Genomic DNA, 15,755 nt, shown 5'->3' with positions numbered 1-15,755 from the left:
TTTAGGGACTCCAAACCTCAGAAAAATAACTTCTTTAAGCATCTTAATAGAGGTGTTATGATCGGCACTACTAGTTGGAATAGCTTCTACCCACTTAGTAACGTAATCAACAGCAACTAGAATATGTGTATATCCATTAGAGGCAGGAAAAGGTCCCATATAATCAAAGCCCCAAACATCAAATGGTTCAATAACAAGAGAATAGTTCATAGGCATTTCTTGACATCTACTAATATTACCAATTCTTTGGCATTCATCACAAGACAAGACAAACTTATGGGCATCTTTGAAGAGAGTAGGCCAATAAAAACCGGATTGCAATACCTTATGTGCAGTTCTATCTCTAGCGTGGTGTCCTCCATATGGTTCGGAGTGACACTTGCGTAGGATCTGTTCATGTTCATGCTCAGGTACACAACGTCTAATAACACCATCTACTCCTTATTTATAAAGGTGTGGGTCATCCCAGAAGTAATGTCTTAAATCATAAAAGAACCTTTTCTTTTGCTGGTATGTGAAACTAGGTGGTATAAATTTAGCAACAATGTAATTAGCATAATTAGCATACCAGGGGGCAGTACGAGAAGCATTAATGACTGCTAATTGTTCATCAGGAAAGCTATCATCAATAGGTAGTGGGTCATCAAGAACATTCTCTAACCTAGACAAGTTGTCTGCAACGGGGTTCTCAGCTCCCTTTTTATCAATAATATGCAAATCAAATTCTTGGACCAAGAGAACCCATCTAATAAGTCTAGGCTTAGCATCTTTCTTTTCCATAAGATATTTAATAGCAGCATGATCAGTGTGAATAGTTACTTTAGAATCAACAATATAAGGTTTGAACTTATCACATGCAAACACAACTGCTAAGAACTCTTTTTCAGTAGTAGCATAATTTCTCTAGGCAGTGTCAAGAGTTTTACTAGCATACTGGATAACATTTAATTTCTTATCAACTCTTTGCCCTAGAACAACACCTACAGCATAATCGCTAGCATCACACATAATTTCAAAGGGTACATTCCAATCAGGTGGCTGAACAATAGGTGTAGTAATCAAAGCTTTCTTAAGTATTTCAAATGCTTCTACACAATCATCATCGAAGACAAAAGGAATATCTTTTTGTAATAGATTAGTCAGAGGCCTGGAGCTTTTAGAAAAGTCCTTAATGAACCTCCTATAAAAACCGGCATGACCAAGGAAACTTCTTATACCTTTAATGTCCTTGGGACATGGCATCTTTTCAATAGCATCAACTTTAGCTTTATCAACTTCAATACCTCTTTCAGAAATTTTATGCCCCAAGACAATGCCTTCATTAACCATAAAGTGGCACTTTTCCCAATTCAAGATGAGACTAGTGTCTTCACATCTCTACAAAACTCGATCAAGGTTGATCAAGCAATCATCAAAAGAGGGTCCATAAATGGAGAAGTCATCCATGAATACCTCACAAATCTTTTCACAAAAGTCAGAGAATATAGCCATCATACATCTTTGAAAGGTAGCAGGTGTGTTACATAAACCAAAAGGCATATGTCTATAAGCAAAAGTACCGGAAGGGCAAGTAAAGTAGTTTTTGATTGATCGTCCACTGACACAGGTATTTGAGAGAAACCAGAATAACCATCTAGAAAGCAGAAATGTGTATGTTTGGATAGTCTTTCTAGCATTTGATTAATAAAAGGTAAAGGGTAATGATCTTTCTTAGTAGCTTTATTTAATTTACGGAAATCAATTACCATCCTATAACCTATAATAATTCTTTGCAGAATCAATTCATCTTTATCATTGGGAACAACAGTAATACCTCCCTTCTTAGGGACGCAATGGACAGGACTTACCCAATCACTATCAGCAACGGGATAAATTATACCTGCCTCAAGGAGCTTTAGTATCTCCTTCCTTACCACCTCTTTCATCTTAGGATTTAACCGTCGTTGATGATCTCTAACTGGTTTGGAGCCTTTGTCCAATTTAATTTTGTGTTGGCATAGAGTGGGACTAATGCCCTTAAGATCATCAAGAGTATATCCAATAGCAGCATGGTGCTTCTTCAGAGTTTTCAATAATCTTTCCTCTTCCTGCTCTGAAAGGTTAGCACTAATAATAACAGGATATATCTTCTTTTCATCAAGATAAGCATATTTAAGATTATCAGTTAAAGGTTTAAGCTCAAACATGGGATCACCCTTAGGTGGAGGAGGATCCCCTAGGATTTCAACAGGCAAGTTGTGTTTCAGAATAGGACCCTGTTTAAGGAATACTTCATTTATTTCCCTTCTTTCATTCATAAACATATCATTTTCATGGTCTAGCAAATATTGTTCTAACGGATCAGTAGGAGGCACGGCAATAGAAGCAAGACCAAAAATTTGATCATTACTAGGTAGTTATTTATCATGGGGTTGTCTATGAAACTTAGAAAAATTAAACTCATGAGACATATCCCCTAAGCCAATTGTAACAACATCCTTTTTGAAATCAATCCTAGCATTGACAATATTCAAGAAGGGTCTACCAAATATAATGGGACAAAACTATCTTGTGGGGAATGATACGTCTCCGTCATATCTATAATTTTTGATTGTTCCATGCCAATATTATTCAACTTTCATATGCTTTTGGCAACTTTTTATATTATTTTTGGGACTAACATATTGATCTAGTGCCCAGTGGCAGTTCCTGTCTGTTGCATGTTTTATGTTTCGCAGAAACCCCATATCAAACGGAGTCCAAACGGGATAAAAACGGACGGAGAATTATTTTGAAATATTTGTGATTTTTGGGAAGTAAAATCAATGGGAGACGGTGCCCGAGGTGGCACGAGACAGGGGCCCACGCCCACTCCAGGTGGGTGCACCCCCCACCCTCGTGGGCCCCTCGTAAGGCCGTCGATGCCCTTCTCTGGCCGCAAGAAAGCTATTTTTTGGAAAAAGATCTAGGCGAAGGTTTCAATCCAATCGGAGTTACGGATCTCCGAACATAAAAGAAACGGTGCCAGAGCAGAATCTGAGAACACAGAAACAGAGAGAGCCAGAGAGATAGATCCAATCTCAGAGGGGCTCTCGCCCCTCCCACTCCATGGGAGCCAAGGACCAGAGGGGAAACCCTTCTCCCATCTAGGGAGAAGGTCAAGGAAGAAGAATAAGAAGAAGGTGGCTCTCTCCCCCTTGCTTCCGGTGGCGCCGGAGCACTGCCGGGGGCCACCATCATCACCGCGATCTTCACCAACACCTCCATCATCTTCACCAACATCTCCATCACCTTCCCCCATCTATATTCAAGATCCACTCTCCCGCAACCCGATGTACCCTCTACTTGAACATGGTGCTTTATGCTTCATATTATTATCCAATGATGTGTTGCCATCCTATGATGTCTGAGTATATTTCTGTTGTCCTATCGGTGATTGATGAATTGCTATGATTGGTTTGAGTTGCATGTTTTATTATTGGTGCTGTCCTATGGTGTTCTCCGTGTCGCGCAAGCATGAGGGATTCCCGCTGTAGGGTTTGCAATATGTTCATGATTTGCTTATGGTGGGTGGCGTGAGTGACAGAAGCACAGACCCGAGTAAGTAGGTTGTTTGCATATGGGATAAAGGGGACTTGATACTTTAATGCTATGGTTGGGTTTTACCTTAATGATCTTTAGTAGTTGCGGATGCTTGCTAGAGTTCCAATCATAAGTGCGTATGATCCAAGAAGAGAAAGTATGTTAGCTTATGCCTCTCCCTCAAATAGAATTGCAATAGTGATTAGCGGTCTAGTAACATAGTCAATTGCTTAGGGACAATTTCACAACTCCTATCACCACTTTTACACACTCGCTATATTTACTTTATTGCATATTTATCTAAACAGCCCCTACTTTTTGTTTAAGTGTTCTTTATTATCTTGCAAACCTATCCAACAACACCTACAAAGTCCTTCTAGTTCCATACTTGTTCTAGGTAAAGCGAACGTCAAGCGTGCGTAGAGTTGTATCGGTGGTCGATAGAACTTGAGGGAATATTTGTTCTACCTTCAGCTCCTCATTGGGTTCAACACTCTTACTTATCGAAAGAGGCTACAACTGATCCCCCACACTTGTCGGTTACCAGGGAACCAAGAACAAGAAAATCAGCAGGATATTTAACTTTCCCACACAAGACTTCAACATCTCTAACAATCCCAACTGGTGAAATAGTATCTCTATTGGCAAGCTTAATAGTGACATCAATATCTTCTAACTCAGCGGGTGCAATATCATGCATAATTTCTTGGTATAAGGAAATAGGTATTACACTAGCACTAGCACCCATATCACATAAACCATGATAACAATGATCTCCTATTTTAACAGAAATAACAGGCATGCCTACAACAGGTCTATGTATCTTAGCATCGGGTTTAGCAATATTAGCAGCTTCCTCACAGAAATAAATAACATGCCCATCAATATTATTAGCCAAGAGATCTTTAACCATAGCAATACTAGGTTCAACTTAATTTGCTCAGGAGGTGTATATGTTCTAGTATTACTTTTACGAACAACAGTTGAAGCTTTAGCATGATCCTTTATCCTAACATGGAAAGGTGGTTTCTCAAGATAAGTGGTAGGAACAATAGGATCATTATAAGTGATAGTCGTTTCTTCAACTGTAACAGGTGCAACTACTTTTACTTCAATGGGAGGATTATATTTAAACCACTTGTCCTTAGGGAGATCAACATGAGTAGCAAAAGATTCATAGAAAGAAGCTACCATCTCAGAGTCAAGTCCATATTTAGCGCTAAATCCATGAAAAGCATCGGTATCCATAAAAGATTTAACACAATCAAACTTAGGTGTCATACCTGACTCCTTACCATCGTCGGAACCCCAATCTTCAGAGTTGCGTTTAATTATTTCTAATAAGTCCCACTTGAATTCAATAGTCTTCAGCATATAAGAACCAGCACAGGAAGTATCGAGCATGATGTGATCATTGAGAGAATGCCGAGCATAAAAATTTTGAATAATCATTTCTCTTGAGAGCTCATGATTGGGGCATAAATATAACATTGACTTAAGCCTCCCCCAAGCTTGAGCGATGCTTTATCCTTCGCGAGGCTAGAAATTATATATGTAATTACGATCACGATGAACAGGATGCATAGGATAAAACTTCTGGTGAAATTCCAGCTTCAATCGCTTATAGTTCCAAGATCCCGTATCATCACATAGCCTATACCATGTCAATGCATCTCCCTTCAAAGATAAAGGGAAGACCTTCCTCTTAACAACATCATCAGGAATACCTGCAAGCTTAAATAATCCACAAACTTCATCCACATAGATAAGGTGTAAATTGGGATGCAATGTTCCATCTCCTGCAAAGGGATTAGCTAGCAGTTTCTCTATCATACCCGAAGGAATTTCGAAGGAAACATTTTCAGTAGGTTCAGTAGGTTGAGGAGCAACTCCTTGCTCTACTGGTTGGGGTGAAGATGCCCTGAACAAGCCCCTCAAAGGATTAGTTTCCATAGTAACAAGTGACAGTAAATTTCAGCGCACTATATAAATGTTTCCTTACCAAGTTCCACTCACGCTTCACTCCCCGGCAACGGCGCCAGAAAAGAGTCTTGATGACCCACAAGTATAAGGGATCTATCGTAGTCCTTTCGATAAGTAAGAGTGTCGAACCCAGCGAGGAGCAGAAGGAAATGACAAGCGGTTTTCAGTAAGGTATTCTCTGCAAGCACTGAAATTGTAGGTAACAGATAGTTTTGTGATAAGGTAATTTGTAACGGGTAACAAGCAATGAAAGTAAATAAAGTGCAGCAAGGTGGCCCAATCCTTTTTGTAGCAAAGGACAAGACTGGACAAGTTCTTATAATGAGAAAAGCGCTCCCGAGGACACATGGGAATTATCGTCAAGCTAGTTTTCATCACGCTCATATGATCCGCGTTCGGTACTTTGATAATTTGATATGTGGGTGGACCGGTGCTTGGGTACTGCCCTTTCTTGGACAAGCATCCCACTTATGATTAACCCCTATTGCAAGCATCCGCAACTACAAAAGAAGTATTAAGATAAACCTAACCACAGCATGAGACATATGGATCCAAATCAGCCCCTTACGAAGCAAGGCATAAACTAGGGTTGAAGCTTCTGTCACTCTAGCAACCCATCATCTACTTATTACTTCCCAATGCCTTCCTCTAGGCCCAAATAATGGTGAAGTCTCATGTAGTCGACATTCACATAACATCACTAGAGGAGAGACAACATACATCTCATCAAAATAACGAACAAATACCAAATTCACATGACTACTAATAGCAAGACTTCACCCATGTCCTCAGGAACAAACGTAACTACTCACAAAGCATATTCATGTTAATGATCAGAGGAGTATTAATATGCATTAAGGATCTGAACATATGATCTTCCACCAAATAAACCAATTAGCATCAACTACAAGGAGTAATCAACACTACTAGCAACCCACAGGTACCAATTTGTGGTTTTGATACAAGATTGGATACAAGAGATGAACTAGGGTTTGACAGGAGATGGTGCTGGTGAAGATGTTGATGGAGATTGACCCCCTCCCGATGAGAGGATCGTTGGTGATGAGGATGATGATGATTTCCCCCTCCCGGAGGGAAGTTTCCCCGGTAGAACAGCTCCGCTGGAGCCCTAGATTGGTTCCGCCAAGGTTCCGCCTCGTGGCGGCGGAGTTTCGTCCCGTAAGCTTGCTTATGATTTTTTCCCCAGGGTAAAAGCCTTCATATAGCAGAAGATGGGCACCGGAGGGCCACCAGGGGCCCACGAGGCAGGGGGCGCGCCCAGTAGGGGTGGGCGCGCCCCCCACCCTCGTGGCCAGGGTGTGGGCTTCCTCTAGTACTTCTTTCGCTCAATAATTCTTATTAATTCCAAAAATGACTTTTGTGGAGTTTCAGGACTTCTGGAGCTGTGCAGAATAGGTTTCCAATATTTTCTCCTTTTCCAGCCTAGAATCCCAGCTGCCGGCATTCTCCCTCTTCATGATAAACCTTTTTAAATAAGAGAGAATAGCCATAAGTATGGTGACATAACGTGTAATAACAGCCCATAATGCAATAAATATCGATATAAAAGCATGATGCAAAATGGACGTATCAGGTTCCCGTAGAGGGGTGGCTGGGACGACGATAGAGGAGGCACATAGGGCACGACGGGGTGGCACGACAATGGCCATGTGTGGCAGCAAAAATGGTTTAGCCAGTGTCGGGGGATGATTCGATGTAGACCGAAGGAGAATGCGACTAATAGCGACATCGAAGAAGAAGGGGAATCAACAAACCTTAATTGATTTTTTTGACTCGCAACTCATTCATAGAAGGTCCCATAACATAGACTATGTGTGGTAAAGTGCAGTTGTTCTAACAAACGATATCTCTCCTCCCACCCAACATCGGCCACCTCCTCCCTTTCCCACAATCTATCACCGCCACCTACTTCCTCGTCTTCCCTTCGCATTGTTGCTGCTAGAGAACAGTGGACGTGCTAAGTTCTCACACAGGGTGATGAAGGCGGCAACAAGGAGAACTCTGCTCCGGTAGCCTTTAGCGGTGAGATGTGATCTACGAGCTACAAGTTAAGCCAAAGGTTTATAGTTGTGCAACGGTGGTGACGGTGTTTCCGGCCAGGCTGGTGATCTTTGGGGGTGAGGCATCGGTGACCCCGATCCATCTGCAGGTATGCGGACGACAATGGCACTCTTCTGCATCCCAACGAGGCAGTCCTCCTCCCGGGGCTGATAACCCACAAGTAAAGGGGATCGCAATAGTTTTCGAGGGTAGAGTATTCAACCCAAATTTATTGATTCGACACAAGGGGAGTCAAAGAATATTTATAAGTATTAGCAGTGAGTTGTCAATTCAACCACACCTAGAGATTAAACTGCAGCAAAGTGATCAGTAGCACAACAATATGATAGTTTGATAGTGATAGCAATAGTAGCAGTAGCAATAGTAACAGTAACAGCAGTAGCAATAATTTTGTAGCAGTTGTAACAACAGCAACAACAATAGTAATTTAGGAAGGAGAATATGTGAAAAGCTCGTACGCATTGGATCGGTGATTTCTTTGGATGATATTCATCATGTAACAGTCGTAACCTAGGGTGACACAAAACTAGCTCTAGTCCATAAATATAATGTAGGCATGTATTTCATAAATAGTCATACGTGCTTATGGAAAAGAACTTGCATGACATTTTTTGTCCTACCCTCCCGTGGCAGCGGGGTCCACAAGGACACTAAGGGATATTAAGGTCTCATTTTAATAGTGAACCGGAACAAAGCATTAACATATAGTGAATACATGAACTCGTCAAACTACTTCATCACCGGAAAGTATCCCAATCATTGTCACCTTAGGGTTTACGGATCATAACACGTAATAGGTGCATATAACTTGCAAGATCGGATCATGAACATAGATATAATGGTGAAAACATAAATGATTCAGATCTGAAATCATGACACTCGGGTCCTAGTGACAAGCATTAAGCATAGCAAAGTCATAGCAACATCAGTGTCAGAACACAGTGGATACTATGGATCAAGCCCTAACAAAACTAACTCGATTACATGATGTATCACATCTAACCCACCACCGTCCAGCAAGCCTATGAAGGAATTACTCACTCCCAGCGGTGAGCATCATCAAATTGGTGATGGAGGATGGTTGGTGATGACGAAGACCGAAGATCCCTCTCTCCGAAGCCCCGAACGGGCTCCAGATCTGTCCACCCGATGAAGAACACGAGGTGGCGGCGGCTCCGCATCGTAAAACGCGATGAAACTTCCTCTCTTTTTTTCTCCAAAAATAGGATTTTATAGAGTTGGAATTAGGGTCAGCGGAGCCTCGTGGGCCCCACTACCCACCATGGCGCGCTAGAGGGGGGGTGGCGCCCTAGTGCCTAGTGGCCAGCTGCCCCCCCCTCCAGTGGGTCTTGGTTCCAGTATTTTTATATATTCCAAAATAATTCTCCAAAAAGTTTCGTCCAATTCCGAGAACTTTTACTTCTGCACAAAAAACAACATCATGGTAGTTCTGCTGAAAACAACGTCAATCCGGGTTGGTTTCATTCAAATCATGCAAATTAGAGTCCAAAACAAGAGCAAAAGCGTTAGGAAAAGTAGATACGATGGAGGCGTATCAGGGGCGCGGACCGCGTTGTGTTCCCGTGCTGCTAGGTGGTTGTCACGGTAAGTTGGAGGATCTTCAGGCTTCCCATTCGGCGGCAACGACGAACTTGTTTTGTCGATCAATTATGTCGTCGTAGATGAGGATGCCGAAGTATGAGGGTAGTTCGGGACTACCAAAGTGTCCCCAATTAGGATTTCGGCGGTGCCGATGACCTTCCTTCCTTGACATTTTTTGTCGCATGTGCAGTGACAATCTTTGTCGTTCTGTGCATTTCACAGAGACTTATTGGAGTTGAATGCCTACTTGTGCGGGCGTGGTCATCATTTGCATGGCATTTCACATCAAAACTGTGCTATGCATGTGACTGCTGGGATAGCGCAAAATAGTGGCTACAACACATGATTTTGATTTGGTGATGATTTTCAAGTACGAGGTCTAGAGCTTCGTGGTTTGGATTTACTCGGACTTTTATCTTCACGGTGAAAACCTAAGATTTGACTCTTGGTAGTTGGATCCGGATGTCAATTGAGCATTGCTCCCTTCGAGGATTTGAATCTTGGTAGTTGGATCTGGATGTCATTTGAGCATTGTTCCCTTTTCGAAGGCGTTGGTGTCATCCAACCTTTCTGGTAATTTTTATGAAGTCAATAGATGGTTGATATGGATGATCATTGTTTTAGTTTTTCGCGAATACGCTTAGGAGTGTATCATTGCATTGATAAGGGGAGTGAACGTACAGGTTGGCATCACGGGCGCATACACAGAATGGCGCTACCGTGATGCGAGTGAGCATGGGAATGGGTTGCTCGGCCCTACAATGAAGGTTAGATTACAGGGATAGTGGTGCTAAGTCCTTTGGCTCCGGCGCAGGCCCAGGAGCAAGCATCCTCTTGAATCGCAGCCAGGAGCGAGGCGGAAGAGGGCATAATCTTGTCAAAAATCACGGCATTGCGGTGGCGCCAGAGAGACCATGTGTGAGCACCGCGATGGTGGAAAGGCCGCGTCGCTTGTCGGAAGTTGCCGAAGGGAGAATCTTGCTCAGCCAGTCGAAGAAGCCCAGAGAGCCATCCGAAGCCGCAATCATGGGGCAACACCAAGAGAGGATGCCGTGCCAGATGGTGCGGGTGAACACACACTCGATGAGGATGTGGTGCAAGGTCTCAGCTTGTTGGGAGCATAGCACATATGTCGGTTCGTGCGGCAACCCGCGGCGGGCCAGGCGATCAGCCGTCCAATAGCGGTTGACGGACGCGAGGTAGATGAAGAATTTGACCGAGAGGGGGCGCCAGATTTCCACACCAGGCACCAATCCTCGGACATCGTGGAGCCAGTAAAGAGGGCAGCGTAGCAGGAGGAGGCGGAATAGGTACCGTGCTCCGTCCACTTCTAGCGAATAATGTCAGGCTCCACGGTGAGGGCGACGGACTGAAGCCTGCGCCAGATGTCGACGTACTGGAGCATGGCCTCCGGGCCAAGAGAGCCGTGGATATCGCGGATCCAGGCGCGGCCATGAAGGGCGGTCGCAACCGTGCGAGAGTGGGGAGGTCGGCTCGGTACGAGGGCCACCAGGCTTGGGGCCAGGTCCTGGATGGAGCAGCCCTGCAACCATTTGTCAGTCCACAAGCGGCAGGAGGTGTCGTTGCCAAGTGTCCACGCCGCCGAGGCCCGGAAGAATTGGAGAGCTTCGGGGTCCAAGGGCGGCTGAAGATGAGACCAGGGGCGTGAGCTGTCCGAGGCGTGTAGCCAGAGCCATCTAACACGGAGGGAGATGCCAGTTCGGTGGAGGTCCCGAATCCCGAGGCCGCCAAGCTCGATCGGGCGACAGACTCGCGCCCAACTGACGAGATAGCAGCCCGCGCGAGCGTCTCGGCATCCATGCCACAGGAAGTCGTGGATGATCCTGTTTGCCTTCTTCAGAATAGGGGGGAGAGCGATATGGCCAGAAGAATGTGCACGGGCATAGCCGTCAAGACTTGACGAACCAGGGCCAGCCGCTCACCGCGCGAGAGGAGCATGGCCTTCCAAGTTGCCATCTTACGAAGTAGTTTGTCCACGAGGGGTTGGAGCTGGGAGGCCGGCACCTTTCTGAGGTGAAGGGGAGGCCAAGATATTGGATCGGGAAGGCCACGACTGGACACGCCAGCGAGAGGTTCGTTGTTGTAGTTCATGGGTGTTTTGATTGCTTTAGCTAGAGCTTCGGTCTAGTATGACTTATTAACTTTGCTCTTTGCCGATATGATTATTTGGGTGCATTCATTAGTGGACGAGCATGATCCATCTCCAGCCAATAACACAAACTTTGTTCTCGCTTGAGACCATCAGTTTTTGCATGTTGTGCGCACGCTGAGGCTGAGTCGGATGTAATTAGATTTCAGAATCCTTCAGACATCTCTTGCTGTATGTGCATGCATGAACTGAACTTCAAGTTCTCACCCACCCTCTGCTGCGACCATCGAATCGAAGAGTAAAGACGGCACGTACCAAGAAGTGCAGGGCAGCCCTACTGTACATGCTAGTAGTTCCCAAATTTCCAGCGAGTTCATTTCACGAGTCCAAACCAACCAACATTTGGATGCCTCAGAAAACCATGTAAAAGTAAGCCAAACATAATTACCATTTAACAGTTGATACATCAGGTAACTGGGATGATCCATCCATCCCGAACACGGGCACACACACACTCTCGGGCGCATCTCCAGACGGCACACACACACAGCACGCACACATCTCTATCGTTTCGTACACAGAGCTCAAGGACCGCGCGTGTCAGGCATTACCACCAGCGCGGTACTCCACTCCACTAGTTTACTACGTAAGCCCCAAAGCACCGTCCTTCGTAGTTCGTACACATAACCACATAGAGTAGGTACGTACGCGCACGAGAACGCCAACACACCACTCATATAACGTACGCCTGCCGGCGGCGAGCTCAGAGCTCAGAGCTCAGAGCTGGTGGCAGCTGCTCTCGAGCGGCGCCCCGCGGTGGCACAGGTTGTGCTCGTAGGGCTTGCAGCCGTGCCGCATGACGCCGTGCAGCTTGGGGAGCGGCCCGCAGAGGTTGTTGTAGCTGAGGTCCAGCGTCTGCAGCGTGGACAGCGCCTCCAGCGACCTGGGCACGGTGCCACTGATGCGGTTGTGGCTCAGGTCCAGGTACGTCAGCTCCTTGGGGAACTTGAGCTTGCTCAGGTCGAACTCGAGGTTGTTGTAGGACAGGTCCACCTTGCCGATGGGCCGCCCCTCGGAGAAGAGGAAGGAAGCGTCGCCGCTCAGCTGGTTGTGCGACAGATCCACCGTGTTGATCTCGTCCTGCGCGTCGTCGCGCGGGATCGGGCCCGTCAGCTGGTTGTAGGACAGCACCAGCGACCGGAACTGCCCCTGCACGAGGCTGGCCGGGATGCGCCCGGTGAGCTGGTTCCGGCGGAGGTCCAGCGACCGGAGGTTGGGCATGTCGGCGAAGGAGTTGGGGATGGACCCCGTGAGCTTGTTGTTGGAGAGGTCCACGGAGTCGAGGCTGTGGAGGCGCGCCAGGGACTCCGGGATGGAGCCGGACACGTTGGTGTGGGAGACGGTGAGGAACTCGAGCTTGGAGAGGGAGGTGAGGCAGGCCGGGATGGAGCCCTGGAGGCCCGGGAGGCGGAAGAGCGAGAGCGACATGAGCGCCGTCAGCCCCGCCAGCGCGGACGGGATCTGGCCGCGCACGTCGTCGGCGCCGTCGATGAAGACGTTGTTCACGCGCCCGGCCTCGTTGCACGTGAGGTGGTCCCACGCGCAGCAGTCCGCCGACGCCGGCGACCACGTCTTCAGCGTCAACGGGCTGCCCAGCGCCTGCTTCACCCGGAACAGCGCCTGCCGGTCGGCCTGCGGGCACCGCTGGGGCAGCGGCGAGCAATGCGCCGTCGCCACGAGCAGGAGCGCGAGCAGCGGAAGGAAGGAGGCGGTCGACGCCATCGTGGCCCTGTGGCTGTGGCTGTGGCTGTGGGTGCCTACCTTCTACTAGCTGTGGAGGAGCCCAAGGTGGCGGAAGTGTTGAGTGTGGGAGTGATGAGCTGAGCTGAGCTCTGGAGGTGGCGGTATTAAAAGGGCGTGAGGGGATAAATGTCCCACCTTTATTTTATTTTATTTTTATACTTTTGCTACAAGGTTAGGTTTTTTTTTTACCACCATCGAACCGGGACGTGGTGAGGTGGCCCAGAGACTGCGAGGGAGGGCACGAGGCGGCAGCAGCAGCATGGCATGGCGCGGGAAACGGAACCATTCTGGTGGGTGAATCCCAGACTGCAACCGGACAAGGAGAGGCGGTAACCGGGAAGCGTCCGAGTGGGGTTCGGCTCGACTCGCGTCGTATGGCGCCACTTCTTTTTTGAGGCTAATATGGCGCCATTGGTGCGTGCATGATTAGATTAGCATCGCATGTGGGAACTCCCAGACCCCAGGCTCCTCCGTTTTTCAGCCTCCGCATAATTGGGCTGCCACCCCGGGTCGTCACGTAGCAATATTAATGCACGTACATGTGCTTGCCGATCTCTCAGAACCAAGACCGGCGTCGCCTACCCAGTGCCACTCTTCGTTTCACTGTTTGTTTATTTTAGTAGCCACAAGAGAACAGTTAGAGCTTTTTAAAGGGAGTACCTGAAACTCATCTAGATGAGATATAATTTGGTCTCATTCACTTTGAAAACAAGAACAGATACAACCCACGTTAACATACACGCATCTTATAGTATCACATCCAATGGCTATAAAAGGTGAATGAGACCAAATTATATCTCATCTAGATGAGTTCTAGCAAAACTGCTTTTAAAATCCAAGAAACAGTTATCCTGCGGGGAGGAATTACGTATACTCCTTTGCCAGAGTACAGTGTGTCACGCACAGCCCTTTTTCAGTTTAGCTACACGTCTGTCAGCTGAATTTTTTATTTCGGATCAATCGATTTTGAGTGAAGGAAGGAGAAGGAATGGCCTCACTGGAGAGAAGGAAGAGGCTCGCCGTCATCACCCCATTACTTATCTTCGGTTCAGTGTGGGGGCGATGGTGGGCGACGGTGGTGGGGGCGCGGTGGTGGGGCAGTGGTGTTGTCAGGACCCCGACTCAATGCCACATCGATCTAGCATGTAACACCTCATATCACTTTGCGGCCTCACGCACGGTATTTCCACGGGTGTCGCCTTACCTTAGCCCGGGACCGTTTGCGCCTTTTGGCACACGTATATGACAGTGTCGCTAGCATCCATATGATAAGGAGCCCGGGCTGACATGGCTAGTCGTAAACCCAAAGTGGCACAGACTTACAGGGACAGGCATCCATGACCCAGCATCGAACGTGTCGGTCATCAGCGAGTGAATCCAGGCTGTAGCACTGGGCTAGCAGGACTCCGGTGAACCGGGCTGTAGCGGGCTAACAGGACTCCGGTATTCATCGCGTGACATTTCCCCGAAGGGACAGACACAGGAACGAAGAAGGACACATGCCGGCCAGCCTAAGTGTTCCGGAGCAGTAGCAAGCTACCATGGCTCGGTGGAAACACTAGGAGACATTTCCCGGTAAGAGAGGCTACTAAAGATAAACAACTAGATGGTCAGATCCCACACATACCAAGCATTTCAATAACATACACACAATATGCTCGATATGTGCAAATACAACATGGCATCACAACATGACTCTACGACTCAAGTAATTTATTCATTAGGCTCCGAGGAGCGAGATATTACAAACATGGGTCTCATGACCCAACAATCAGAGCATACAAATCAAAGCACAAGCGGAAGCTATCATGTCTGAGTACAGACATCTATAAATGAAAAAGGCTGAGAAGCCTGACTATCTATCAGATCCTGCCGAGGGCACAAGATCGTAGCTGAGGTAACAAGCTAAACATCGAAGTCCACGCGGAACTACTAGTGAGACTGAAGTCTCTCTGCAAAAACATAAAATAGGCAAACGTGAGTACAAATGTACCCAGCAAGACTTACATCAGAACTATCTACATATGCATCATTATCAACAAAGGGGTGGAGGGGTTTGACTGCAGCAAGCCAGCTTTGACTCGGTGGCTATCCTGAACTACGACTGCAAGTAACTCTTTTGAAGTGGCGCACACGAGTCCACATATTCACCATATCAATACACCACTATGGATCCGCTCCCGTCTCCCTACGAGAACGCCATCCATAGCACTCACGCTTATCTTGCGTATTTTAGAGTATCCACTTTCACTTGTCTATGAACTATGCAAGGGGTCCAAGTTTCCATATCCGAGGAATCCGGCTATTCGAATAGATGATGTTAACCCTGCAGGGGTGTACTTCTTCACACACGCTTTCGCCACTTATCGCCCTGTACACGTCATGTACCTCGGCAACCTTCAAGCGGAAGCCGGGCGAGGGAGTCGGCCACGACCTGACTAACCGAACAAGTCTCTAGTCCAGGTTTATCGCCTATTCGGGTTCCATCCGCAAGGAGATCCGGCCGGGGTGTCGCTTACGGCCCCAAACGATGTGTGCAGGGTTCCCAAGCCCACCAACCGGGTGCCACTTGGTACACCGTGCCACTGTGCCTAGTCTGTCCCAAGCCCACCTG

General features: G+C 46.9%; 1 protein-coding gene across 1 annotated transcript; it reads right to left on the bottom strand.

Moving 5' to 3' along the window:
- Nucleotides 1-11,762: 11,762 nt before the first annotated feature.
- Nucleotides 11,763-13,236, bottom strand: LOC100037600 (polygalacturonase inhibitor 1). The gene has a single exon (XM_044467238.1). The coding sequence runs from the start codon at nucleotides 13,118-13,120 to the stop codon at nucleotides 12,116-12,118; it is 1,005 nt and encodes a 334-aa protein (XP_044323173.1). The 5' UTR covers nucleotides 13,121-13,236; the 3' UTR covers nucleotides 11,763-12,115.
- Nucleotides 13,237-15,755: the final 2,519 nt, after the last annotated feature.

Source organism: Triticum aestivum, chromosome 2B (assembly GCF_018294505.1).
Source record: "Triticum aestivum cultivar Chinese Spring chromosome 2B, IWGSC CS RefSeq v2.1, whole genome shotgun sequence".
Taxonomy (NCBI): domain Eukaryota; kingdom Viridiplantae; phylum Streptophyta; class Magnoliopsida; order Poales; family Poaceae; genus Triticum; species Triticum aestivum.
The sequence above is the reverse complement of the archived record's forward strand: the minus strand, read 5'-3'. Positions and strand labels throughout refer to the sequence as shown.